The sequence below is a fragment of the Anopheles merus genome, chromosome 3L, assembly GCF_017562075.2.
Source record: "Anopheles merus strain MAF chromosome 3L, AmerM5.1, whole genome shotgun sequence".
NCBI lineage: Eukaryota > Metazoa > Arthropoda > Insecta > Diptera > Culicidae > Anopheles > Anopheles merus.
In genome coordinates this window covers 9,396,329-9,424,152 of record NC_054085.1, presented here as the reverse complement: position 1 = coordinate 9,424,152, position 27,824 = coordinate 9,396,329, and the positions used below count along the sequence as shown (strand labels likewise).

The following is a 27,824-nucleotide window of genomic DNA, read 5'->3' as shown; positions in this document are numbered from 1 at the left end:
TTAGACTTATCCCAGGGATACTATCAATGTCCATTACGAAAAAAAGACAGGCCTATTACAGCTTTTACAACCCCTACCGGTCAATACCAAATGACTAAGCTACCGATGGGATTAAAAATAAGCCCATCTACGTTTTCAAGGATGATGACGGTAGCTATGTCAGGATTAAATACAGAACAATGTCTGATATATCTAGATGACATTATAGTATTTGGAAAAACAATAGAGGAACATAACAAACATTTAATGAATATATTTGAAAGATTAAGAAAGGTAAACCTAAAGCTGAATCCGGAAAAATGCCACTTCCTTAAAGTAGAGTTAATCTACCTAGGTCACTATATTTCCGCGGAAGGTATAAAACCAGATCCGAGCAAATTGGAATGCATCCAAAATTGGAAAGCCCCAACATCTGCTGATGAAACTAAGAGATTTGTAGCTTTTGCAAACTATTACAGAAAACATATTAAAAACTTTGCTGCAATATGCATGCCACTAAATCGTTTGACAAGAAAAGGTGTTCCCTTTGAATGGACTCCTGATTGTCAATTTGCGTTTGAAAAATTGAAAGAATCATTTGTTAAACCACCGATTTTAGATTTTCCAGATTTTAGTTCAACAAATACTTTCAATTTGCACACTGATGCCTCCAACAGTGCCATAGGAGCAGTCCTTAGTAATCAAAATGGAAAACCAATATCATTTGCTAGTAGAGCATTAAACAAAGCCGAATTAAATTATGCAACAATTGAAAAAGAACTATTAGCAATAGTATGGTCAATTAAACATTACCGTCCCTACTTATTTGGAAGACATTTTAACATCTTCACAGATCATAAACCTTTAACGTATCTATTTACCATGAACGATCCTTCAAGCCGCCTAACTAAATTTCGTTTAGCGTTAGAAGAATACAACTTCACCGTCTGTTACAAAAAAGGAGCAGAAAATGTAATAGCGGACGCCTTATCCCGATTGCCAATTTCTGAATTGAGAGCCATGAGTGTGCGAGATGAAGTGCTAATATCTACGAGATCCAAAACTGAAAGCAACGATACTTGCGAAGACATTAATGAGTCAGCAATATCTAAAGTAACCCATGTTGAGCTTCAGTTAAATCCTAATACTAAAGATCTTATTGTTTCTAACCACAAAATAATATTACCACAATCCACCACTATCGTTCGCTTACGAGGAATGATAGTAAGGATAAAATCTTACATCAAATCGTTGAAAAGTAAGATATATTTGGTAATAAGAAAACGTGATGAACATACAACCAAATTCATGGAAAACTTAAAAACCCTCAATGAGAAGGGATGCCAAAAATAATCATACTAAACGAAGACGTAAAAGTACTTGGAGAACGAGAAAAAGCAAAGAGATTGATTGTTATGAATGATTATCATACACTACCAACCGCAGGGCACGCAGGAATTCAAAGAACGATTAATACAATTAAGCAAAAATACACTTGGCCCGGAATCGATAAAGACGTTAGAGATATGATAGCAAAATGTAAGCACTGTCAGCTTTATAAATCAAATAAACCATTTAAAATTCCTCTCAAAATAACAGATACGGCCAATGAAGCAATGGAGAAGATTTTTATAGACCTTGTTGGTCCCCTAGTAAATTCTAACGGATTTGAATATATCTTAACTACGCAATGCGATCTAACTAAATTCATAACAGCCACGCCAATCACAAATAAACGAACAGATACAGTAGCACGAACTTTCGTAGAAAAAGTCATCCTAAAGTATGGAGTGCCAAGAACCATTTGTACTGACAGGGGAACTGAATTTTTATCAGGATTATTTAGCGAAATATGTAAGGTATTGCAAATTCAGAAATTACAATCAACCGCTTACCATCACGAAACAGTTGGAGCGCTGGAAAATTCACATAAACAGCTAGGAAATTTCTTACGGATATATAGCGAAGAGAAAGCACTAGATTGGTTCCAATGGGTAAACTTTTACGAGTTTGCTTATAATAATACCGTGCATACCGCTACAGGATATACACCATTTTACCTAATGCATGGAAGACAGGCTAATGTACCAACCAGCATAATAAATGAGAGCGCAAAGAAAGTGCGATACAATCTAGACGACTATGCGAATGTATTACAAATAAAATTGAGAAAAGCCCATGCAGAAGTCACGGAAAGGTTGATAAAAAATAAGCAAAAAAGCAAAATCCACTACGATGAAAAAACAAAAACGAAAATGTTCCAACCAGGCAATCAAGTACTAATCAGGGAAGAAAACAAAAAAATTAGAACCTCCATACACTGGTCCGTACACCGTAATCAAAGATGAAGGAGAAAACGTTAGGCTCGAAGATCATAATAAAAGCGAAGTAATACACAAGAATAGGCTCAAGAAATGGCATAACTAAAAAAAAAAAAAAAAAAAAAAAAAAAAAAAAAAAAAAAAAAAAAAAAATTGGGCGTGTTATGGGATCTGCATGCTAAGGTTAGCGTAGTGTAACGCATGCTTTAGTTTATAGCAAACCCGAAGTTAGGGAGTGCCCGCGAGAGGCACTCAGTTAGGCTTTATAAGTAGTGGCAATGTGGTAACGAAGCTCTCTCTTTTGCTCGACGCCGAAGCGATCGGTTCCACACACACACACCCATCCTGTTATCTTAAGTGGTGATAATAAAAAGTACTTGTAACCCCTGTAACCCCACAAAACAATTGTTTAAATACTAAACTCCAACGGAAACCACCAGCACTGAAGCAAGTGAGATTTGAGCAATGGTCATTGGTGTTGATACCCACGTATCTAACCACACGACCATTTATATAGATTTTTGCTCAGAAAGTTAGAAGGCTATATAGGTCATAATAAAATGCAACTTGTCGAAACACATTGCAAGAAAAGGATAGCAATATAATGATGAGTTGTAATACGCCATCTATTGATCAAACCAATGAAGCTGTGGAGCTTTCATTTTTTTTCTATGGATATTCAATTTTCCAGTCGTTTAAGCTTAATTTGTGGCGCTTGGGATGTTGCGCTCCGTATTATGCTCTGTGGAGTCCTGCGATTATATGCCTACCGATTCACACATGACTGCCCTAAAACTACCGATTTTCCATTTATCCTACCGAAAATCACAGATATTTGATGTTTCAGTCGTTTAAGCTTAATCTGTGGCGCTTGGGATGCTGTTTCAAGGATCGATATCCTCATTTGTTACTTATCGCGCTGATGTACGTTTGTTTGCCTGGCACTGGAAAGATCCCAAGCGCCACAGATTAAGCTTAAACGACTGGAAGATTGAATATCCATAGAAAAAAAATGAAAGCTCCACAGCTTCATTGGTTTGATCTATAGATGGCGTATTACAACTCATCATTATATTGCTATCCTTTTCTTGCAATGTGTTTCGACAAGTTGCATTTTATTATGACCTATATAGCCTTCTAACTTTCTGAGCAAAAATCTATATAAATGGTCGTGTGGTTAGATACGTGGGTATCAACACCAATGACCATTGCTCAAATCTCACTTGCTTCAGTACTGGTGGTTTCCGTTGGAGTTTAGTAATTAAACAATTGTATCGCCGTTCTAGTTCTAGCGATGCATAACTTCAATGCGAAACCATACAACAGTACAGAGGAAATGAGAAAGCTCTCCTCCAAGCGATGAAGCTCAACTGGTTGGGGTATCCCACCAACAGAGAGCGCCACCAGCTTTTTTGCTATTTTTAGAATGAATGAGTCGTTTGCCGTCTGCTAAACGAAGTCTTTCTATATTCCGTTTAGGTAGAGAACTTGAGTCGTTTAGAAGCCGTTTAGTGGTCGTTTAGTGGATTTGTGGCACTTGGGATGCTATATGCGTTTTGAATTCAAAATTTTATCCGTTAAAATTTAATGTTCATAATACAGTGGAGCGCCGATTATCCGGGCTCTTCGGGACACTACCTCGCATGGATAGTCGAATAACACGGATAATAAGTCAAAGTATTTATTTTATCACAAAATCCTCATTTGTTTTTGAAATTAATATTATGTTTAGGTAAAACCTAGCCAGTTTTATAAACTTCCAATGAGATTGTTTGAAATGTGCCATGAATTATAGTGTATTTTGATATGACAAAATGCTTTGTTAACCGTTATTTCAAATATCCTCCTCAGCACGTAATGTCATATATGTATTGAACTGTCATTGTTCAACAGCATGGATAAACGGACAACCGGATAAAAGGTACCCGAATAAACGGCGCTCCACTGTAAGTGGAAAATGTCAGTTGTGTGGATTCCGAGAATTGATCGTCAAAGAAAATCATTTAAATTTAAATGACAACACAGACAAAGAGAATGAAATTTTCAAGCGAAGGGTAGGTAGAAACATACGGTGAGGGTTTGGCCCAATACCGGATCCGAAGTCCATTGTTTTGGGCTGAAAATTAAAAATGGCGGATGGAGTGCTATTACGCAGAGAATGCGGAAAAATAAAAGGCTATATAGGTCATGATTAGATGAAACTTGTCAAAACACATTGCAAGAAAAGGACAGTACAGGCGGTCCCCGAGATACACGGTTAATGGGGACCGAAATCGGCCGCAAAATACCGCGTATCTCGAATTTCCACGTAAGTCGAATCTTGTGATTTCCAGCCAAAATATCACTAATTTTCGTGCAAGTTTGCAAGTAGGGGGTGGTTTTAGCTATCAAATTAATTATTTGATATGTTTCTAATGAATTGAACAGTTTTCCCAAGTGCCACAAATCCCCTAAACGACCACTAAACGGCTTCTAAATGACTCAAGCTCTCTACCTAAACGGAATATAGAAAGACTTCGTTTAGCAGACGCCAAACGACTCATGCATTCTAAAAATAGCAAAAAAGCTGGTGGCGCTATCTGTTGGTGGGATACCCCAACCAGTTGAGCTTCATCGCTTGGAGGACCCAAGCGCCACAGATTAAGCTGAAACGACTGGAAAATTGAATATCCATAGAAAAAAATGAAAGCTCCACAGCTTCATTGGTTTGATCAATAGATGGCGTATTACAACTCATCATTATATTGCTATCCTTTTCTTGCAATGTGTTTCGACAAGTTGCATTTTATTATGACCTATATAGCCTTCTAACTTTCTGAGCAAAAATATATATAAATGGTCGTGTGGTTAGATACGTGGGTATCAACACCAATGACCATTGCTCAAATCTCACTTGCTTCAGTGCTGGTGGTTTCCGTTGGAGTTTAGTATTTAAACAATCGTATCGCCGTTCTAGTTCTAGCGATGCATAACTTCAATGCGAAACCATACAACAGTACAGAGGAAATGAGAAAGCTCTCCCCAAGTGCCACAAATCCACTAAACGACCACTAAACGGCTTCTAAACGACTATATAGGTCATAATAAAATGCAACTTGTCGAAACACATTGCAAGAAAAGGATAGCAATATAATGATGAGTTGTAATACGCCATCTATTGATCAAACCAATGAAGCTGTGGAGCTTTCATTTTTTTTCTATGGATATTCAATTTTCCAGTCGTTTAAGCTTAATCTGTGGTGCTTGGGTTAAACCTTTTGAAATGGTATTTTACATGATCGAATACGGAAATTATTTGGTATTTCACAATGGATGTGTCAAATCAGTACAATTTGCTCAAAGAACTGTCAGATTTGGAAAACCGCGTATCTCCGAATCCGCGTATAAGAGGTACCGTGTATCTCGGGGACCGCCTGTAATATAATGATGGGTTGAAATACGCCATTTATTGAGCAAACCAATGAAGCTATGGAGCTTTTGTTTTTTTCTATGGATATTCAATTTTCTAGTCGTTAAGCTTAATCTGTGGCGCTTGGATCGTGAGATGGAACTTTCATTTTGCGCATTAGCTTAACACTTCTTTCGCGTTCACTTCTTTTAACTCAGTTAAGTTTCGAGTTTTAACCTACCGAAAACTACCGATAAAATTTTGATGCGCCTACCGAAAACCGCCAAAATTATCTGGCCACACTGGTTTTGACAGCCCGTTGTAGATTGTTTTGCTTTTTTGTTTTGATTGCGATCGATTTGTTCGAAGCACCCCCAAAATTGTACTGCACCCTCGGAATCGTCGTGTAGATTATAATCCAATTTAACCATTTCAAACCGGTACGGAACGTGGCTCGAGCAAGACGTGGTCGTGAGTTAACCTAGAATAGTGCGTGCGCGTGTGCAACAAGCAATAGCGATGGATGCGGAAAGCTTAAGCTGCCTGCTGAGCGGTGACTACGGGCGGGTGAAGGAAGCGCTGGTGAAATTCAACAAACAGGTAGGTCGTCCCCGGCCAGGCACGTAATTCCCCCTGGACGCTGTGGGCGACGTAATCGGTACTAACGTTAATGTTTCCTTTCCCTCTCGTGGGTCTTACAGAATTCCCAGGTGTTTAACTTTATGCACTTCACCAGCACGGGCCAGTGGGTGGTGATCTGGAACAAGCTGTTCGAGTACCTGGCGGACCCGGCCATGCCCCACCGGGTGGACTGTTTGATGGCAATCAAAGTGCTGGCCCGTGACAAAACCTACCTGAACGAGACGGTTAGCGGGGGGCAGCTGGATGGGCTACTGCAGCTGGCCGGCATCGGGACGCCGGAAGGGTGTGACGCGCCGGCCAGCGAGGAGGTACAGGTGGAAGCCCTCAAATGTCTGAGCAATATGATATTCCAAAGCACCAAGTGCCAGGAAATGTGTCTCACCAATGCATCCACCGAGGGCATCATCCGGCGCGTCAAGATGTACAAGTGCGTACGAATGCAATGAAAGGTGAAATGGAGGAAGGTTAATTAATTTAATTACATTTTAGGGAAGCACCGTACGGGTACGATATCAAGTATTTTGACATGAAGCTACTGTTTCTGCTGACAGCGATCAATTGTGATATTCGGGCCAAAGTACGCGATCAGCTGCACGGGCTGGTGTATCTGGTGGAAACGCTGGATCTGTTCATGAGTCAGGCGGCAATATTTAAGGAATTCAGTGTAATTATTACCCGATGATTTGTTGTGCTGACGATTTGATCCGTTTTTGTTACTCAAATCGCATTTTAGGACAAAGATCTTGATCTAATCAATGAGGTGCTGAAGGTGCTGTTCAACCTAACAGTACGCTCGACGGACAATCTCGTCCCGGAGGAGGAGGAAGCGACACAGTTCCATCGGCTCGTGACCGTACTGCACGATCTGTTCTTTTACCGCACGCTGAATCGGGACAAGATTGTGCTGCTACACTCCAACATCGTCAACCTGCTCACGAGCGTCCCGGTAAGCTGCTACGTCGAGCTGGTATCGTCGCTGCACTCCAAGCTCGATAGCGCTTCCACCCCCGGCAGCGATGGACCCGACCCATCCACCGTCGTCCCGTTCGAGGCCAACAACGTGTACGTGCTGCACGTGCTGGTAGAGTTTCTGCGCAAAAACTTCCAGAAGGCGGAAAAGAAATCGGACCAATACGAGCTGCTGTCCCCCATACTGACCGTGCTGATCAAGGCGGTGCGGGCCGACGGCGTTCATCGCCGGTACGTAAGGTCGATCATTCTGCCGCCGCTGCGTGATGTGCGCGACCGGCCGGAGGTGGGCAAAGAGCTGCGCAACCATCTATGCTCCCTGCTGACCAGCCCCTGCACCCAGATCGCTGACCTGTCGGCGGAGTTGCTGTTTGTGCTGTGCAAGGAGAACGTCGGCCGGATGATCAAGTACACGGGGTACGGTAATGCGGCGGGCCTGTTCGCTAACCGGGGACTGCTGGGTGGTCGCACCGGCAACGGTGGCGAGCAGTACTCGTCGGACAGCGAGGATAGCGATACGGAGGAGTACAAACAGATACAGCACGCGATCAATCCGGTGATTGGGTGCTACGAGTCACCGAAACCGAACCCACTGGAGGGTATGTCGGAGGAGCAGAAAGAGTACGAAGCGATGGAGCTGGTGAAGCTGATGGATAAGCTGCAGCGGCAGGGGTTGATACAGCCGTGCAAGATCGGCGAGGACGGAAAGCCGCACGCCGTCGATCACATAATGGAGCTGCAGGAGGAAATACCAGAGCAGCAGCGGGATCATAAGCGAAAGACATAGATGTCGGAAAACCGCCGCGAGGGACCCTTTTTGCACACCTTCCCCCTTCCCTAGTCGTTTGCAGCATATTTTTGCCGGTTCAAACGGTTTCAAGCGCAAACAAGGCAGCAATTGTTCGTCCTCGGGGCTGGCAAAAGGACGCTAGCGTGAGCGTACGGCTATGATGTGATGCCAAAAAACACTATTTAGCTCAAACCCATTCATCGCCGCACCTGGCACGCGGACAAAGCACAGGCACCTGCGATCCCGCCGAACGCGTACCGGCGCATTGTCGCCCCGCGTCCATTGCCAAAACTAACATTCGAAAATCGGGTTACCGGTTTAAATAGATTTACGCGTAGAGTTAATGGTTTCCCCCCCACGTTCCGTTCCGTTTTTTCGTAGTATTGTTTGCCGGTATTTTATTGACTCGTGCGTGTGTGAGTCATGCCCCAAGCATTATGAATTGCTAGTTTTAAATATGCAACTGCTTCCGTCGCGCAAAAAGAGGGGGAAAACGTTTTAATCGATCGCTTGTGTAAAAGCAATCTAAAGTAAAGGGCAAAGGATGACGAAAAACAATCAAACGATGCGATCGATATTGGAGCAGTAGAAGAAGGTATACGGCGCGCATTGAACGTTAACATTGCTGCTCAAGCAACTGCACCATACCTTCCCGCGGGATATTTCGGATATCCTTATTCCACATTGACATCACGAGCGCATTTCCGCTACTATTACTTCTACTATTACTAATACTATTATATGCCAACGCTGACCATTCGATGTTGTTTATCTCTGCTGTTGTGTTTCCGGGGCCCTTCACGGCCCCAGTTCTCGTTTTAGTTGTTAACTACTGTTTCGTAACTCCTGAATGTTGTTTGTAGAGACTGTTGTATTAATATCGAACCATGGATCTCCAGCCAACTTCAGCCAATAATAAAAAACCAATATCTTATAACTTACGTGACGACGCTAAGAGAAACGCTTCAAGGCAGTGGGTAATTTATTTTTATCGGGCGTTATATTTTTTGTTGTTATTTTATTTTTGAATTAGTTTTTTAAACGTTTTTTTTTACACTTGTGGTAAGGCGAAGGTCTCCAATTCGCACCACAACTCGCGCACAAATTCGCTCGCTCTACAACTAAGCACAAACGCGCTCGGATCGTTCGTTTTTCCGGGCAGCGCCGGGACGAGAGGGAGGGAGAGAGATGAAGCAAAGGCTTTTCTCTTACTACTGGATGTACTGTGGTGGCGTTGGCTTTTCGAACTCATCCAGCTCGGCGTCGTAGTACAGGGCGGCACGGTACGGTCTCAGTTCCCAAGGAACCTACAAAAAAAGGATAATAGGAAGCAAAAAGGTTGTAAATATTGCTCTTTAACTCAATTTCCACTTAAACCACATTTACCTGATCCTCCATGTACGTCAGATTGACGCCCAAATCTTCCAGCGTCGGTACGCCCTTCTCCACCTCATCGCTCACGTACTCCCGCTCGACCCGCTCCGTGTGCACGTCGCCGATCGGGAACGACGGCGACACCAGCTCGGTCAGCAGCACCTTCATGCGGAAGGTCGGATCGTAGCGCAGATCGTACCGATAGTATCCCCACCACTTCTCGTCCTTGCGCATCACCTGGTGGAACCAGTCGACCAGCGCGGACAGCTTGTACCGGCGCGGCCCCACCGCCTGGTATGTCTGGCCCTGGCTGTCCGAGTCCTTGATCGCGTTCACGATACCCTGCGCCAGATCGGAACAGTACACCGGCTGCTTGATCGTGCGCTCGCCCTTATACCACAGCGGCATCGCGCGGAACTGCCGGCGCCAGATGTGCGCGTAGTAGCGCAGGAACCGATCCTCCTGCCCGTAGATGTCCGACGGGCGGAACACGATCGCATCGGGAAATTCCTCCCGCACCGCCAGCTCGCCGTAGTACTTGCTCGCCAGGAACTTGCTGCCCTCCTTGGTGAAGAACGGCTGCGGGTTCGGCGTCGCGTTCAGGCTCGACACGTGCACAAACTTCTCCACGCCGGCTTCGCGCGCAATCCGGGCCAACCGACGGGCCCCGTCCACGTGCACATCCTTGAACGTGAAGTTCTTCGTCTCCCAGTCGCGCCCGACCAGATTGATGACGACGTTCGAGTACTTCACCGCCTTGTAGATCGCTTCCTCGTCGCGCAGATCGTACGGATGGAACAGCACCTGGCCGAGATCGCCGACCAGCTTCAGGCGCATCGCTTCGTAGTGATCCGCCCGGTACGGGATGATGACCTGACTGCCAATTTTGCCCAGCTTGTTGCACACGTATCGCCCGAGGAACCCGGTGCTGCCGAACACGGTCGCGACGATGCCGTTGAAGCTCGAGCGGCCGCCCGTGCCGCGCTTCATCGCCGCCAGGCTGGTCGTCTTCAGCTTGCGCGGCGCATCGCTGCTGTAGTTCGCCTTCAGGCACACGATACCGAGCAGCCCGGTTTGTTGTTCTGTGTCGGTGAAAGGATGCAGATACGATTAGCCACACTGGTCAAACAAATTACATAACAAACCGACGGATTGTGTCCCGGAATCGATCCAGCCCGCGGTCGGATCGGTTGGAACATCGTCGCCCTGCACTTACTTGCCAGCTGCACCCCATTGACCAGGATCAGAGATGCCATTTTCGGGACGAAAAACCGAATTTACGGTGCCTCTCGAGTCACTTCTTTCGTTTCGGAATCCTTCCCTGCTGTGTTTTTTTTGTTGGGAAGAAAACTGCAATCTTCTCCCAGCTGTCAAAATGTCACCGTGCTCTGGTGACGTTTGATGAGCTGACAGCGAAGAGAATTTAAATAAAAATGGAAAATTATTTGCTTTTTCTAACGGGATGATTGCATAGAAAATGTTTTTAATTGTGCAATACAAATTGTAAATCGTTATTTTCTCACAAAATGAAAAAAATAATCACAATGCCATTTTCAAACGTCTGATCGCGTTGACAGGCGGATGCCGTAAGACGTTTGAAAGAATAATATTTACATGCGCGTGTTGACAGCTCCCTCGCCGGCTATCGCAAAATCGTGTGCGGCGCCGCACAGATAATTTTGTTACGGGATTTTGTTTGTTTATACACGTTCGTTTGGCCGCAGGTAGCCCTTAAAATGTTACACAATATTGCAAAACTTTGCCAGTATCGAAGGAAAGTGTTTCACATCCTGCCGCACGTGCGATGCGCCATCCGGAGGCAGCTCAGTACGCCCGCCTTCGAAAGTCCCGAAGTCGATGTAGCTTTAAGCACGGGGTAAGCACAGCATTTTGCACGGAATAGAGCTGAAATGTTCATCGAATGCCGTACCACTTTTTGCAGGAGAATCCTAAAGATCTCATCCGGAAAGTATGCACGCTTCGCGGACGGATGTTCCGTCGTAACGATCGGCGATACGGCCGTTATGGTGACGGCGGTGTCGAAACAGAAATCACAGAATACCTCCTTCCTGCCGCTGGTGGTCGATTATCGGCAAAAGTCGGCAGCCGCCGGTCGCATCCCGACCAACTTTCTGCGCCGTGAGCTTGGACCCTCGGAAAAGGAAATCCTGTCCGCTCGGCTGGTGGACCGCTCGATACGGCCACTCTTTCCCGCCGAGTTTCGCTACGACACACAGATCGTGTGCAATATGCTTGCTATCGATTCGGCCAACCCGCCGGACGTGCAGGCGATCAATGGTGCGTCGGCAGCGCTGGCGCTGAGCGACATCCCCTGGAACGGTCCCGTCGGTGCCGTTCGCGTCGGTTTGGTGGACAACGAAGCGATCATAAACCCCACCCGCAAAGAGATGCAGCTCAGCTCGCTGGATCTGGTGGTAACGGCCACCCGTCAGAATCTGGTCGTCATGCTGGAAGGTCGAGGGAAGGTGGTGAACGAAAACGAACTCCGAATGGCGATCAAGAAGGGCACGAAGGAGGCTCAGCTTATCATCAACGGCATCGAGCGGTTGCAAAAGATGTACGGCAAGCCCAAGCGAGCACTGGAACCACTTCCGGCGGTAGACGAAGAGATTCAAAACGCCGTCCAAACGATGTCGGAGATGCGGTTGAGGGAAATCTTCCGTGACTATTCGCACGACAAGTTCAGCCGCGATCAGGCGGTCAGCAAAACGCGCACCGATACGATCGACAAAGTGTGGTCGAGCTTCCCGGCCGCCGACCCCGGTGTAATTTCGGAAACGTTCAACAAGTTCGTGAAGGGTGTGTTCCGCGAGATGCTGCTAGAGGAAAAGCGACGTTGCGACGGGCGGGGGCTGGACGATTTGCGCAAAATCAGCTGCTCGGTCAACCTGCACAAACCACTGCACGGGTCGGCGCTGTTTCAGCGCGGCCAGACGCAAGTATTCTGCACCGTCGCGCTCGATTCGCCCGAGAGTGCTTTGCGGCTCGATCCGATCGCTTCGCTCGACAGTGGGATGCGGTCGAAAAACTTCTTCCTGCACTACGAGTTCCCCCCGTACGCGACGGGTGAGACGGGCAAGATCGGGCCGATCGGGCGCCGCGAGATTGGGCACGGTGCGCTGGCGGAGAAGGGGCTCGTGCCGATCATCCCGAACGAGCACCCGTTCACAGTACGTCTCACCTCAGAGGTGCTGGAATCGAACGGGTCCAGCTCGATGGCGACCGTGTGTGCCGGCTCGATGGCGCTGATGGATGCGGGCGTGCCGGTTCAGGAAGCGGCCGCCGGTGTAGCGATCGGGTTGATAACGAAGTACGAAAACAACGACACGAAACACCTGCAGGACTACTGCATACTGACCGATCTGCTCGGCATCGAGGACTACATGGGCGATATGGACATGAAGGTGGCGGGTACGAGGCGCGGCATGACGGCGATACAGGCGGATATAAAGGTGCCTGGCATACCGCTGAAGGTGGTGATGGAAGCGCTGCAGAAATCGATGGAAGCTCGCTTTAAAATACTCGACCTGATGGACGAAACGATCGGTGCGTCGCGCACCGTGCGGAAAGATTGTTGGCCCGTAACGGATCGGCTGGTGATCGGGGCACATCAGCGGGCGAAACTGCTCGGACCGGGAGGCACAAACCTTAGGAGGCTGTATCTCGAAACGGGCGTACAGCTAACCCCGGACGACGAAACGAGCTTCCGGATATTTGCCCCATCCGAGGCGGCCATGCACGAGGCGAAGGAGTACCTGGAGAATCTGCTGAAGGCGGAAAAGATACCGGACCTAGAGTTTGGTGCCATCTACACGGCCCGGATAGTGGAGCTGCGCGATACGGGTGTGATGGTGACGCTGTATCCTTCGATGCCACCAACACTGCTGCACAACTCGCAGCTCGATCAGCGAAAGGTAGCTTGCGAACATTCCAGCATGATCCCTTGAACTCTTTTAATTATTCTTGTTTTCCTTGCAGATTGCTCATCCGTCAGCGCTTGGATTGCAAGTGGGTGCAGAAATTCAGGTGAAATACTTTGGCCGTGATCCCGTGTCCGGGTACATGCGCCTATCACGAAAGGTACTGCAAGGTCCGGCCACTGCCATGATTCGGAATCTCGATCGGCCAGGTGCAGCAGGTGCCACAGCCGGCGCAACAACAAACCCAACGACCAGCGGGATGGAGGATGTGAAAAGTTAATCTTTACTTGGTGCGGTCAAACTGTGAAAGGGAAAAGAAATCGTACTGCCGTAGGTAAGGACAAGAGTATCGAAACTAGGCAATAAAAAGTGTACATATTGTAAGAATCAAGTTTGAAACTAACTTCTAAACTGTTTGAAAAACTCACGGTGCAATCATCTTCTGTAGCATTTGCCAAAACTGTCGGCAGCATCTACAAAACTGTCTTTGGTGAACTTCAATAACCCTTTTTTAAATCAATTTCTAAACTTAAACATTACTACTGATCGTTTCGGGGACAATAAGAGCTATACCAGCTGATATCAGTTGCGTGCTGCTAAATCCCGGTGCAATTTCCATCCCGATCGTACACAGCAGCACATCGCGCGAAATGTTGTTGTACAGCGGTACGGGCAGTAGGTCGTCTCTTGTACCCCCTTTGCTAGCGGTAGCCGACCCACGAGGTTCATAATTCAGCTCAAATGAACCCGTTGCGTTGATGTCGGGCCCTTGCTGTAAAGCTGACTGTTGGATGGCCAATTTGTTCTGCTTCAATGTGCCCCCATCAATCTAAAACATGGTTTAGAGGGAAGAAAGTGATAACAAACCAATCGTAGAAACATTTCAAACAGTAACTCACCAGCAGTGAAGCCACCATTACTCCCTTCTTTGCGACACCAGCCGCCCCAAATGTGGCACACAAATGCAGCTCCGTGGTGGAAATGGCAGACTGTTTAGATCTGCTCAGCTTTAATGCCGTCAGCATGGCTTCCACGTTGAACAGATGGTTAAAATCGACCTGTTGCACGGCCTGCCGTTCCAGCAACGAGCCATACATACGCTCTGTACTGTTAGTTTTGAAAGAAACCGCTCGCAGATACTCGATAACCGTTTTTGGTCCACTCCATATGCGACGCCACTGTATCGGCACCTGATTGTCGCAGATCGTCGTGAGCAGTGAGCGATCCTTGCTGCTCAGCAGACCCGCATCTTTCAGCGCTACCTTCAGTGCCTGGAAACAGTCGCTGATGGTAGTGTGTAGGTTCCGTGCCACCGTCAGCTCCGAAACGACAAAGATCATCCAAGGATCAGTGCTGTCCCGCGATCGCTCGATGAGTGAGTTCAGCTTGGCAATAAAGCCAGCGGAAGAGCTGTTCGCCGTGGACAGCAGTTTGTTCCACAGGCTAACGATGGGTCGTAAACGTTTGTCATAGTTTTGAACGGTGCCCGAGGAGAAGTACTGGGAGCGCAGTATTTTCAACGTATTGCGACAAAAGATGAGATCGCGTGAAGCGTTCGTTGAAGCCGGTATGCCGTACAGTGTTGGGCTGTCCGTATCCGGGAGTTGATCGAAAGCTTTCACATAATCCTGTTAAATGGAAAGAGACATTGAATTAAATACTGTACGCCAACGTGATAGACGTTACTAACCTCCACATGGCTGGAGTTGGGCACGGTTATGTTAAGGAACATGGGCTGCCAGCGGCTGGTCATGATTTTCTCATCAATGAACTCTCTGATGAGACACTCCAACCGGTTGAAGTCCTGATCATTGTCTATTCTACCGCCGTAGCTAAGCTTCTCGCTTAGCCCTTGCACCAGTGGCCAGGGAATTTTTTGCGTGCTTCCCGTGCCGGCTGCTTCCACGTACTGTATCATGTCCATGGCGGTGCGAAGATCCGCATCGGAGAAGTCGTACCGTTTGCTCCAACCTGCAGAGAGAGAGAAGCATTAATTCCAGTTAAGATGTTAAGGTACGACCTTACTCACCCTGCGGAATATACGATCGCCTTTCCTGGATAATAGAATGCAGCAGGAAAAGCCCAACGTACAGCTTGATCGTTTTATAGTCTCGCTTCTTTGTGCTGATGCTTTGCGAGTGCTGCTCGAGCAGTAGCTTTAACTTGTACTTCAGTCCCGCGGGAGGTTCATACAGCACCTTATTGCATTTCTTCTGGAACGTCTCACCAATGTGTTGGTCCGATTCCGACGTTAACCAAAGCCGGAACCCATCTGCCAGGGAAATCGTTTTCAGCGCATCATCTAACGTGGTGGACAGAAACTGTGGCACTGTATGTACGTTCTTGATACAGATCCAGCTACCCGTGTTGGCTGCATCTTTCACCATCTTGAGCGCTTCCATTTCCTGCCCCTTGCCGATCGAGAACTCACTGTACTTCGTCAAACCGACGCCGGGACAGTGGCGGGCATGGTCACGGATTTCCTCCGAAGGATCCATCCCGGAGGCAGTAACCAGTAGCAGAGGTTCCGCTGGGGTCGACTCCTCCGCAAGACTTTTTATTGACGGACGGGTGCTGTACAGACTCTTCACGCCTAGCATATTGCGCACGGATCGGTGGATGGTTTTGGTGAGCAAATCGGGCCGCAATACTTGCGCGATCAGTATCTGCTGGAACTCAGTCAACGAAACCGGGGCGATGGCTTCGTCCGCTTCGGTGTACTTTCTCCAGGCTGGTTCATTCTCTAGCTCAAGACGCGCATAAAGTTCTGGATGTAACGCTTGCAGGGCTACTACCTTACCAGCAAGCTCTGATCTTATCCATCGGGGACTCTGTCCATCGTAGTTGGATGATGCGTCCAGGTTGGTAAAGTTGTGCACAAACGACTCCCATTCCCGCTCGGGGAGCAACTCCGGAAAGGCTTGCTTGCACACATTCAGCCCTAGAATGATCTGTTCGTCCTTGGGGATGCTTCGACTCAGAAGCGAAAACACTCTCCGTACGAGGATCTTGTACAGTTCGTCCTGTGCCGCATGCTTGTCATTATCAATCACGCTCAGAAATATTGAAACATACTTCCCAACGTTCATTGCATAGAAGCGGCGTAGTCCCATGTACAGTGTAGCGGCCAGCTCACTCAGCGCCGTACGCTGCGTGTAGTGCTCCATGATTGTGTCCCGGACGTGCGTAAACTCCTCCAGAGCCTTCTCAATCGCAGCCGCACTGCCCTTAATGCTGTTCAGAGTATTGAGCAGTGGTTCATTCTTCAAAATATCGCCCTGAGCGGAGGAAAGCTCCTGCAGTAGTTTATCCTGCAGGTTGAGCTTTTCCTTCATGAGCTTACCCTCCTCCTGTAGCAACTCGGTACGTTTGCGCTCAATTTCCGGCTGCTTCGTCTGTACCCATCTGTACGTCAGCACGTCCGTCAACCCCGCGGTCGTGGTGGTGAACCTGAGCGTCATCAGCTGTGCACGCAGCTCTTCATCCAGCGCAAGCGTTTCGTTTTGCGTAATCAGTATCAGCTTAAAGTCGTCGTGCAGATCCACCGTTTTGTTGCCCACGTGGAGCAGCTTCTTGTTAAAGTGGCACTGCACCGCGGTGCAGAACAGTGACAGCAGTGGCGCCTGGATGGCGTTAACGTTTTTCACGATCAGTACCTTGCCGAAACGTACTGCCAGCTCTAGGCTGTAGGCGAACCGGTCCGCTCCTTGGCTCGTTAGCTCGTACGTACGGTTCAGGTAGGTGAGATAGTTCGTTAGCCATTGCTGGCCGTACTCGGATGGATCAATTAGTAGTGGCGTTGGGGTGGAAAAGTAGGAAAGGGAGAGGAATTTAACTAGCATTGCTGCGTTTTCGCGATACTGCTGGTCTGCCGTTAGGCCCATGCTTTCCCAGATGATCTTGTCCTGGTTGGTGATCAGTTGCTGGTCCAAGCTGAACGGGGGCAGATTCGTTACGTCGGATAGCTTTGTCATGCAGGATCTTCAAGGAAGAAACAGGAAGTTCAATTCCCAACGTCGAATTTAATGAAGATCGAACGGCTTACCTTCGCTCCTCGAGACTCATCTGCGAAAGCTGAGTTATGTTCAGCGCAGTCATAAAACATCGCCCATCGAGGTGAGTGATCGCATCGTTCAAGTCATCCAGCTCCCTGCTCCAGCTGGTGTACTCGCTGTTAAGGTTTTGTACCAGTATTTCTGCCGTATGGAGTGTGTTTCTGTAACGAGAGGATTTGTGTGGTTATATAAATATGCAAAATTTGATCAATTATGCCCTACTTTGCTTCATCCAGCTTTATCTCTAGCATAGCTGCTTCCTGCGTGTACACGTTCAACTGCTCCGACAAGCTGCGGACGGTATCGTTCACATTGTCCAACCCACTGGACAATGATTGCATGTCCGCCTCGGCCTGGTCTAGGTTCTCTTTCAACAGGTTCTGCTCCCGCTCCAGTGGTTTAATGCTCTGCATCACCTTCGCGTACTTTACGTTCGCTATGACCCAGGCCGCAAGGGGAGCTGCCGCAGCCGACGCACGCTTGGCATTGCGCTGTTCGTACGAGTCCGCCTTTGTCTGCAGTAGTTTCTCCACAGACGCGCAATTTTCCGGACTGATGCGGGAAGGATCGAGCGAACGGATGTCCTCCTTTACGCCACGCTTGGCCAGAAACGTTTTCATGCTATTCCAGGACGTATCCCGGATGCCCATCAGCCGCAGCACACCCTCCAGTATGTCGCGAACAATCTCGGGCGGCGCTCGAAGTGAACGTATTTCTGATAAGGCCTCTGTTTTGATCTGACCCACAGCAGCGCTGGCCTCGCGCAACGTTGGTTCCACCAGGCTGAGTTCCTCCTCGATGGCACGCTTCCGCTCGATCAGCTTTTCGCTGCTCTCTTGCGCCTGACGCTGCAGCTCGAGCAGCTCCGTTTTCTTGTCGTTTGCCGAGCTCATCGTGTTGGAGATCATGTCCAGCGATTGGTTGGCAAGTTTGCGCTTCTCTGCCAATGCTTGCTGTTTTTCTTGGGCTATGATTTTCAGCTGCTCCACCACCCGGTGAGTTTCGGAAAGTTTGTCCACACCGATCTGGATCTTTGCTTTGTACTGTTCTTTTTTAGCCTTCTCCTGACCGTACAGATGGAAGTAGGATCGGATTAAATGGATGCGTCGTAGAGGGGAACGGCTCCAGCTGGAGATGTCTACATCGATCAGATCGTTAAAGTACACGGGTAGAGGAGTGAGAAGTGAGTTGGGTTCTTGGTGGGACTTTTGCACCGTATCTCCGACTCCTCCGATGGTGGTCAGATAGGTACGGAGATCTTCCGCCCTGGAGACGGCTTCCGATAATATCCAAACCATTTCAGATTTCTGATGTAACGCTGGATAGCTTTCAAACAGTGATCGGACTGTAGGTGACTCGGACTCCAGGATCACCACCAGATGAAAGTTTGATCGCAGCCGCTGTATGAAATAAGCCGACAGAGACATCTGGAACGACTCTAGAGCAGCTTGTGGCTTCAGTGGAGCTGCAATGTTCTCTAAATCATCACCAAAGAAATCGGCCAGGTCTCCACCGGCTAGAATTGCTTCACATGTTTTCATCGCATCGGGCAGATAGTTGGCGACGGCGTGATGAAGGAAGAAGGAGACGGGTTCGTTTTCCAGTGCACAGTTTTGCATAACGATCTTCAGATCGTTATTAAACTCGCCCATAGAATAGTGGCGTGACATTTGAGGGAATGCTACCCGTACATTGAGCATGGTGCAGGCCGTGTAGAGCGCTTGGAGACGTCCAGAACCTGCCCGTCCAACCATGACAAGGTTCGCGTACGGGCGTGATAAGGCTCGAGCTATTGAGGCGATCGTTTCACAAAAGCCGACACTCATCGGTACGTCAATGAGAACATTTTCAGCATCTAGAGAAGAGACGATTATAATTATAATAACAGCTTTTCTTGAAATACAACACCAGCGAAATACTTACTACAAACAGTAATGCTATGGTCGACCATACTATGCCATTGTTCGGCAGATATCATCTGCATATCGCCCCTTCGCTGAGCACCTTCTTTCGGCACAAACAGCTCACCTTGCTCCAGCCGTTCCAGCATGCGGAACTCATCGCGAATAATGTCCTCAAACTGTTCCCTATCCTCCGCTGTAACTAAACGATCGCGAAAGATGCGACAGCACTCGTAGAGCAGTGCTTTTCCAAAGTTTTCCTCCGCGTAGAACAGTAGGCCCGATATCCACTTCTCGATCAGCTTCGGCGTGAAGCGGTAGTGCGTTGCCTCACCGGGCGAAAATTGCTGATTGATCTTGACGTACACGTTGATGATGGATCGTACTAGATCGTGTAGCTTTAGACGTGTTGTTCCTTTAACCAGCTGATTATAAACGGGGAGTAGAATGCTTCGCACGATGCTTTCCATATCCTGCTCGTTTGGTTGTCCGAATCGCACCAAACGACAGATCGAGAGGAACCTTGGAGAGAGTGTAATCTTCTCAAGATCCGTCACCGAGGCACACACTTGCACACCGCTCACACTTATCCACTCCACACCATCGGAGTAGAACCCGTGACGATGGATAAGCTGCAACAGCAATTCCACCACTTCACAGGTACCCCACGCATCCACCGTGCAGAGATCGATATTCTTCAAGTACAGCACGATGCGCGAAAAGTTGGGACGATATTCCTTTCCCTTAACGGTCGTTACGATCAGTGAGTTTTGCTTGAGCGTGTAGAGAATGTTGGCAGTGGTTAGCTGTGCGCTACAGTTGATCGTAACAAGCTGATAGCCACTGAACTCGCTCACAATCGTCTGCAACAGCAGGCTCTTGCCATTACCGCTCGGACCGACCAGTAACGCCACGTAACGTTCTTTCGAAGCGATGATATGCTTCAGCAAATCACTGTTCAGCTTCATCAGTGGAGTTCGGACGAGCACGTTGACGTAGTTCCCATTTTCGATCGACGCTCCCGTTATGTCATCCGTACTGTACAGCTCGATCATGTCTCGGAAGCTGTTGTAATAGTGATACTCCGCCACGGCACTGTCGGTGATTGCAATGTCTGCCCAAGCGTACACCTGGTTGGAGAGGGCATTCTTTGCGGACATGCTGAGCACTCCATTCAAGCCGGAAAGTAGATCGGCACAGAACTGATCCGTGTTTTTGATGCCTTCGATCGCAACAAGCCCTGACTGGGCGAGACTAACCAACGAGTAGCCGGCCGGTCGCTCACGATGCTCCTCAATCCAATCGATCGCACGGTAAAGATGTTGATCGAAGTAAGACTTCAGGAGATCACCCTGTGGATTTCTTGCCAACCAACCGGATACGATCAATTGATAAGGATGATCTTCTGCGTTCAGATTAATAATACCCATGCGAGAGATTGTTGCCGGTGATGCCATCGAAAGATCGTGCGTTTCAAAGATGAAATTAACGTTACTACCGAACTGGATGCGCCAGCCAGAGGGTAGTGTCAGCAGACGATTGTCGTCCAGCACCGAGTTGAGTGCCTCGATCCACTCCGGATCGACATCACCGTCGCAGATGATCCACGAGGTAACGTTACGACTTTCCGCATTCACTGCCACCGCCATGGAGGTCAGCACACCGTCCGTCCACTGGCGTGTGTCCGGATCAAGCCTTCCGAGCAGCTGCACCCGACTCATTGACTTCGGTGAGATCGTATGGATGCGTATGATCTGTCCTTGTGCAATCAGTGCTTCCTTCAGCAGCGCGATGATGGTCGTTTTACCTGATTGGGGCGGTCCAATCACGACCACTCCCATGCGCTTTTGCAATTGAGCCTGAAGCTCCAGACACTTCTCCACCTGCCGCTCGTTCTGCTGCTGGCCGAGTGTCGAGAATGCGTCCAGAATTTTCGCCCGCAGCTCCGCGTTTGCGCTCGGTGCAATCGGAACGGCCGGGAACACGTTGGTGAGCAGCACATCGAACCGTTTTGCGTCGAATATTGTAAGTCGGCACATAAGGTTCGCTCGAATCACGTTCACCACTACCGCTGCCTCTTGGGCATATTCGCGTGACTCCCCGTCGATGGATTTCAATGCCCGACCACAGGCCAACAGTACTGCTTTAAGCTCACGCAGTCCCCAATCGTAGTGCCGCTGGCGGGATAGAATCTTTTGCGATAGCTCAAACAACTCCACAATCTGTGCTCCGAGGCGATCGGCATGCGTGAAACCCTCAACGAACAGTGTGACGCGTGCGATTTGCTGTGGCCTCGGAGCTTGCATAGCGATCGGGCGAAACAGTGCCTGAAGATTGAGTGGGAGCTGCTGTCGACCACCGTACTCCTCCCCGGCCGGATTGAGCGTTACAAACACGCAACAGTGCTGATCCAGTGGGAGCGTTTCACCGCCCATTGTCACTTCCTCTTGCTTGTCTTTTAGGGCACGCTGGAGTGGTTGGATGAGCATCGAAATGGAGGATAGCGTTGCTTCCTGAAGTCGGTTAAACTCGTCGAAACAGCCCCAAGCACCGCACCGTGCCAGCCCGGAAAGGATGAGTGCAATGGCGGCCGTATCGATGTTTTCGTCGCAGTTAAACACCAGCACCAACCGGCCGAGCATGGCACCGAGCGACTTGACACACTCTGTCTTACCTGTACCGGCAGGTCCGAATGGGTTGCCACCCAGTCCGAGTTGCATTGCTTGCGTCAGGATGAGGTAACAGTTGTGAGCGAGCGATGTGTACACCAGCTTGGCGTAATTCCCCAAGAATTCGTACGAATAGCGGAACTCAGCGTACACCATACGAACGGTAACGTTCGCTTTGCCATCGGCATAGAACTTGAGCTGCTGCAGCCAATACCAGTCGCTCACGTTTGTCACGTTGTGCGCCAGGAGGTAGTCGACCGTGGTCTGCTGGTACACAAGATCTATTAGAAGTGATCGTAGCTTGATGCCTGTGAGTGGATTTTCGCACTGCTGTAGCATCGTCGAGTATTTGGATATTTCGTTCTGCACGTGCTGCTTGAGGTTCGCTAGCTGCATTCCAATGATTGCCTTTTCGGTGCGTTTGGTGAATGAGATCGAGTTGGCCAGGCAAATGATCTGCATTGGGTAGCGTTCGATCGTGGCAGAATCAAGCGAATCGGTTAGCTGTAGACATTGCGCGAGGAGTGTCTTTAGTGTGTCCTTGATTTTCTCCACCAGTACATTCAACCAATCCTCAACGGGAACTCCCTGGATCGTGATTGAATCCTCCAGCCGCAGTTCGTCTCCTTCCTCGCTAGCGAAACCAATCACCCTTGAAGAGCTCTCATCCAGCACCAACCTGTATATCCCGGGAAACAGTTTCCTGATATGTTTCTGCACGATGCTCTCCTTCGATGACTGCCCTAGCAGTTCCAGCAGATCATCGTCCGACAAGAAGTAAAACCGCGAAAATGCATTCCGCTTCGCTTTGATGTACGCACTCAGCGCATTCTGACAGCGTGCGATCTGTCCCTGCAGCGTTTCAATGATCGACAGCACATTGTTGATCTTGTTCACCGACACAACCCGCGGATCGTCCGCAATCTCCTTCATTATATAGCGAAAGTTTTTGTCGATGCTGCGAAACACAGCCTCCTCTTTCTTTAGCGTCCCTACGCCAAAGATCGGCTCCAAGTAGATCCAGCGCTTCTGGATCTGGTTTAGGTGCGTCACGATGTAATCGAGATTGTTCAGCTTCTCCTCCCACACATCTGCCTGGTCGGAGAACGACTCGAACGAGGCCGAATTCTTAGCCGACTGGAGGAGAAACTGATTGTCGCCTATTTTGTTCAGCGTTTCCACATAATCTTTAATCAACTTTAGAGCAGCACCCTTGGAATCGGTATAGTCGATCAATTTCAGCATGGCTGTGGCACTCCACTGCTCCAACTCCACAATGGCCTGCCGGATGATGTGCTCCGAAGCAGCACTGCGTACAATCGCCTGTATTTCAGAGGCTTGATCCTGCAACTTTTCACTTGCTCCCAGGACATCACCCAAGCAGAGATCGTGCTGTGACTTGGAATCGATCGAAAGCATCATGCACAGCTTGGCCCAGTGCTTTTCAATTAGCGCGTCCGATTGCAGTGTGGTCAGTACCGGCAATGCACCCTTGTAGCGCTCTATAGTTGTGTTTATGCGAGCACTAGCCACACTACCAGCCACCTGTCCAGCAGTTGGTTTTTCCCATCGACCGAGAAAATCCGTCAACAGATGGGGTCGTCGACGATAGATTGTCCACTCTTCGTTTGCGACGGTGTCGTAGTCATTGAGGAATTCGTTGAAAATGTCCCAATTCTTGCCCTGCTCCGTAATGTCATGCTCCAGTTTAGCAAATACCTCATTAAACTCCTTGGGAACGGTTATGTTGAACTTTTCCGTTTGTTTGCTGTCACGAAAGAAAGAGGATGATGAAAATACAAATCTTCAATATCTCAACTGTCGAACTTACTTAAGTGTTTCCCGCTTGGTGAGTACCTGTTTCCATTGTGTTTGACGCTCACGGAATAGCGACATGTCAGCATTTTCATTTGTCTGTAAGTTATTGGAGCACCAGAAAGAATTGGAAATTGAAGCACCCAGTTCGTAAAAACAAACCAGCTGATCTTACCTCCAAATCTCTGATAGTAGACTCCCACCGGATCGAGAACTTTTCCGCCTCATCGTTCAGCTCGTTGATCTGTCTCAATATATTCTCCTTAATAATGTCCAACCGGCCTTGCAGCAACGTCTGATGATTGTCAATCAGTGGCTGCAGCTGGTTCCACTGCAACAAAATTCCGCCCAGTGCCGACACTCGCTCCTTGCACCATCCCGCCAAGCAAGAATCCTTCCCCTGCAGCGCCTTCATCAGCTCGCTCATCTTCGGCAGCTCGTGAACGATCTTCTCGTACTTTGCGCTCGATTCGGCAATACCCAGCTCATCCTGTGGTATGTTCTGCAGCACACCGAACGAGTACGCCAGGTACTCCTGTATCTCCGCAATGCTGTCCAGAATCGATGTCCGCAAGCTCCCCGCCAACGCTTCCCAGTATCGCCGACTAAGCGCATCAATATCACTGCACAGCGGCGCATAGCTCACAACCAAACAATCGATCTCCTTCTCGCGCTCCTGTATCCGTGCCAACTGCTGGCTGAACCGCTTACAGGCACGGAAATTGTTATCCCAGTGCTGCCAGCTCGTACAGTGCACCGTGCAGAGCTGCTCCAGGTCCACCATCCCGAGCGCCACAAACGGTAGCCAGCTGTCCCGGAACTCCACCAGCTGCCGGAACACAATTTCCGCCTTTTCGTACAGCACACCAAAGTGCTGATAGTTGCGGTCGATCATCGTTTTGAACAGTGCGCCACCCTGCTCGGAAAGCCCCTTAAAGTTGACCGGCTTTTCGACGAACCGGCGTACCTGCGAGTAGTACTTGGAGCGAATCTCTTCCAGCGACGGGCGGAACTGGATGCGCTGCTGGCGAAAGATCAGGTCGACGTGTATCTCCGGCAGCTTCTGGTGCACATCCAGCAGACCTACAATGTACTGGTATTCGAGCACCTTGTACAGCTGGTGGTCCCAGTGCAGCTTGAAGGGGTTCAGATTGCCATATCCCTGTCGCTCCATGCTCGTAACGATCTCGCGTAGGTTGCGTATTTCCTCCTTCCAAACGTTCGCCTGCCGGATGAGATCCGTGTCCATCAGCTTCAGGATCGCTTTCCGTGCCTGCTCGTGATGTCCGGTGAGCTGATTGTTGTCCTTCAGCAACCGCTTGACCGATTCCTGCAGTGCGTCGATGTACCGCTCGACCGATTCTTCCTCACTCCAGCAAACCGACTCACTCTTGACCAGCTTCGAAAAGTCCATCGCATTCTTGAGCATGATTGGCCTGATGCAGGGCACCATCAAGCCACCGATCGTGTTGTGAAAGGTGGCCACTTGCTGCAACCGCCGGGCATGCGCCACAAACCGCATCGAATGCGACACATTGCGCTGAATCTCCGGCGTGTGTTTCAATCCGAGATTCTGCAAATGGCGCGCCTCATCGATGAAGGTGACCAGTTTCGGCCCGAACGTAACCTTCATGAGCTGATTGTCCGACTTGTCGAACACGACCACCGGTTGGTTTTCTCGCAAGCTGGTGGAGAAATTTCAAAGGGCGCGGAACCTTTTTGATTAATGATTACCCATCAATCCGAGAGAGAAAGAAAAGGTGTGTTACTTACCTCAGCACACCATCGCGAATGGCCATCATGGAGTTTTCGGTCCACGTTTCAAAGTTACCCCGGACGAGGGCGCGCATTTCCTCCTTGAACTCGCCGATGCGCTTCAGCGCTTCCGCGTACCCATCCCGATCGCGACACAGGGCCGCAACGATCGATTCGAGCTGCTGCAGCTCATCCTCCACCACCCGGTAGCAGCGCGTTTCGGCCACGATCGGTGTCACGTTGCTTTCGGTGAAGTTTGTGGTGGTGAGCAGCTCGCGCAGCTCCCGTATCATCGTATCGATGCTGCGGAACACTTGATTGCGCTCGGCTGCGAGCGTTTCCAGGATCAGGGGACGGGTTAGAATTTCTTTGTAGCGATTAAAAACCATCACCGTGTGGCGGGGATTGCCACCAGTTTCCAGTATCTTCTGCTGCAGTATGAAGGCCGCACTTTCGTCTATCTTGGTGAGGGCGTGCTCCATTTTCGCTTTTGCCGTTTCCCACCGCTTGTTGCCGAGCGGGGTAAGATCGTAAATGTTTATTCCTGGAAATGAAGATCTAGGAATTTTAATTGATTCTAAGGGAAAGTTTGGAAAGGTTTGTTACCATGAAAAGGTAATGCCACTTCATTGGCCAACGGGAAGTATTTTTCACTTTCAAAGAACAATGCGTACAGTAGATCCTTCACGTGGCGAATATCCAAAATCTGTAGGAAATAAACCATACGTCGTAAAATTATTGGAGCAATCTAAGAACGCTTCTTACTGTACGTACCTCTTTGTATCTTGTTTGAAATTTGGTCAACAGCTTCGAACGATACGGTTCCCCCAACCAGGGATGGGGCTCATAGTTGGGCCAGAACAGGCGCGTCAAGGAATCGAAAGTTTGTATCCAGGAATCGAGCGTTTCCTTCACGTGACCTATCGCATCGTCCAGCGAAACCGTCCCAATGTCCCACATATCCAACTCGGTCAAATGCTCCGTGCAGGAGGAAACGACACGAACGGCTGAAAATATAAAGCACAATCGTTGGAAGCTCTTGCCAAGTCCACCAAAAACTGCAAACCTACATATCATATCGAAGATGCTACACATCCGGTTCTGTGGGTAATGGTGTGGCAGGCGCCATATCTCGTCCAACGCCGACTGACACACATCGATCATTTCGTCCAGCTTACTCAAACTCAACGTCTCACTTTCACTGGAATTCAGTATATCAAATGAAAAGCTCATGAACATTCTTCTCCACAGGAAAGTTCTCCGCTTCGTACCCAAACTGTTCGCTTATGCGCTCCAACATGGTGGCGAACGATCGGGCCGCTTCCCGATCCGCTTTCGTTGGCAGCATCTTCGTTTTGTGCATCCAAAAGCTAACCTCATCGTGCAGCGAAAGGATGCCCGATTCGGTCAGACCCAGCGAAAGTCCCAGGCTGGAGTGCAGGTTCTGCAGCAGCGTCCGTATCTCTGCCGGATATTCACACTTCTTAAGGATGTAGGGCGAAAAGACACGCTGCAGCGAGTTGTAAATGGACTTGGCCAGTCCACCCTCCAACGTTAGCAGACCAATTTTGGCCGCTCCAGTGTGACCACTAAAGTCTAGGTTGGGAATTTTGTAAAACAGCAACCCGTACTGGTTCTCCACGGGGACGCTGTTCTGCAGCAGCACCTCCCCATCCACGGTGACGGCCGCCAGCACGGTAACATCCTCGTTGTCAAGGAACTCGTTAATGACGTCACCGTTCTCCAGTGTCGTCACACCGAAGAACTCAACTACAGGCGGAAAGCACACAGGATTGGCATGGTAAAAGTGCTATTTCCCACAAAGTATCACATACACCACCACTTACCACAAGCGTTGTAGATGAATTTGTATCGATTGGACATCTTTGTGGTGCAATTTGTACATTTATTTCACGTAATTAGGACACTTTTTCGGCAGCGTAACGTTCTTGCATTCAGCAATTGACAGGTACTGTGACGAAAAGCGCCTTTGTTGTCCCTCGCCGGTTGCCATAGTGACTAGTGTCCGCGGAACGGCAACACGGAAATTAAATCCCTGAAGGAGGGTGTGGACATGGGAAGGAAGTTCAAGACCTTTGTTTACGGACGGCTTTCGAGGGTTGTTAGTGAGTTAGCGGTAAACAACAGGTGGTTCCATTGGGTTGCCCTGGGCAACGGAGCGGTATTATTTCCGCACTCGACCGTGAACCAGGACATTAAAGGAG

The 27,824-nt window shown here is 48.8% G+C and overlaps 4 protein-coding genes across 4 annotated transcripts; 2 read left to right on the top strand and 2 right to left on the bottom strand.

Annotated features, from left to right (window-relative positions):
- Nucleotides 1-6,012: 6,012 nt before the first annotated feature.
- LOC121599473 (synembryn) lies at nt 6,013-8,644 on the top strand. Its single transcript, XM_041927305.1, has 4 exons — nt 6,013-6,288; nt 6,390-6,757; nt 6,820-6,994; nt 7,064-8,644. The coding sequence occupies exons 1-4, from the start codon at nt 6,208-6,210 to the stop codon at nt 8,084-8,086; spliced, it is 1,647 nt and encodes a 548-aa protein (XP_041783239.1). The 5' UTR covers nt 6,013-6,207; the 3' UTR covers nt 8,087-8,644.
- A 449-nt stretch (nt 8,645-9,093) lies between these two features.
- Nucleotides 9,094-10,847, bottom strand: LOC121599474 (NADH dehydrogenase [ubiquinone] 1 alpha subcomplex subunit 9, mitochondrial). The gene is made up of 3 exons (XM_041927306.1): nt 10,680-10,847; nt 9,476-10,545; nt 9,094-9,396 (listed from the first exon to the last, which is right to left on the bottom strand). The coding sequence occupies exons 1-3, from the start codon at nt 10,717-10,719 to the stop codon at nt 9,301-9,303; spliced, it is 1,206 nt and encodes a 401-aa protein (XP_041783240.1). The 5' UTR covers nt 10,720-10,847; the 3' UTR covers nt 9,094-9,300.
- A 261-nt stretch (nt 10,848-11,108) lies between these two features.
- On the top strand, nt 11,109-13,796 carry LOC121599742 (polyribonucleotide nucleotidyltransferase 1, mitochondrial). Its single transcript, XM_041927792.1, has 3 exons — nt 11,109-11,339; nt 11,406-13,398; nt 13,463-13,796. The coding sequence occupies exons 1-3, from the start codon at nt 11,200-11,202 to the stop codon at nt 13,682-13,684; spliced, it is 2,355 nt and encodes a 784-aa protein (XP_041783726.1). The 5' UTR covers nt 11,109-11,199; the 3' UTR covers nt 13,685-13,796.
- On the bottom strand, nt 13,671-27,556 carry LOC121599741 (cytoplasmic dynein 2 heavy chain 1). Its single transcript, XM_041927791.1, has 15 exons — nt 27,447-27,556; nt 26,871-27,369; nt 26,670-26,800; nt 26,374-26,606; nt 26,206-26,305; nt 25,618-26,143; nt 24,020-25,529; nt 23,861-23,943; nt 19,383-23,797; nt 17,682-19,314; nt 17,450-17,620; nt 15,434-17,385; nt 15,095-15,375; nt 14,304-15,032; nt 13,671-14,233 (listed from the first exon to the last, which is right to left on the bottom strand). Exons 1-15 carry the CDS (start codon nt 27,481-27,483, stop codon nt 13,934-13,936), a joined length of 12,600 nt encoding a protein of 4,199 aa, XP_041783725.1. The 5' UTR covers nt 27,484-27,556; the 3' UTR covers nt 13,671-13,933.
- Between the last annotated feature and the right edge of the window lie 268 nt (nt 27,557-27,824).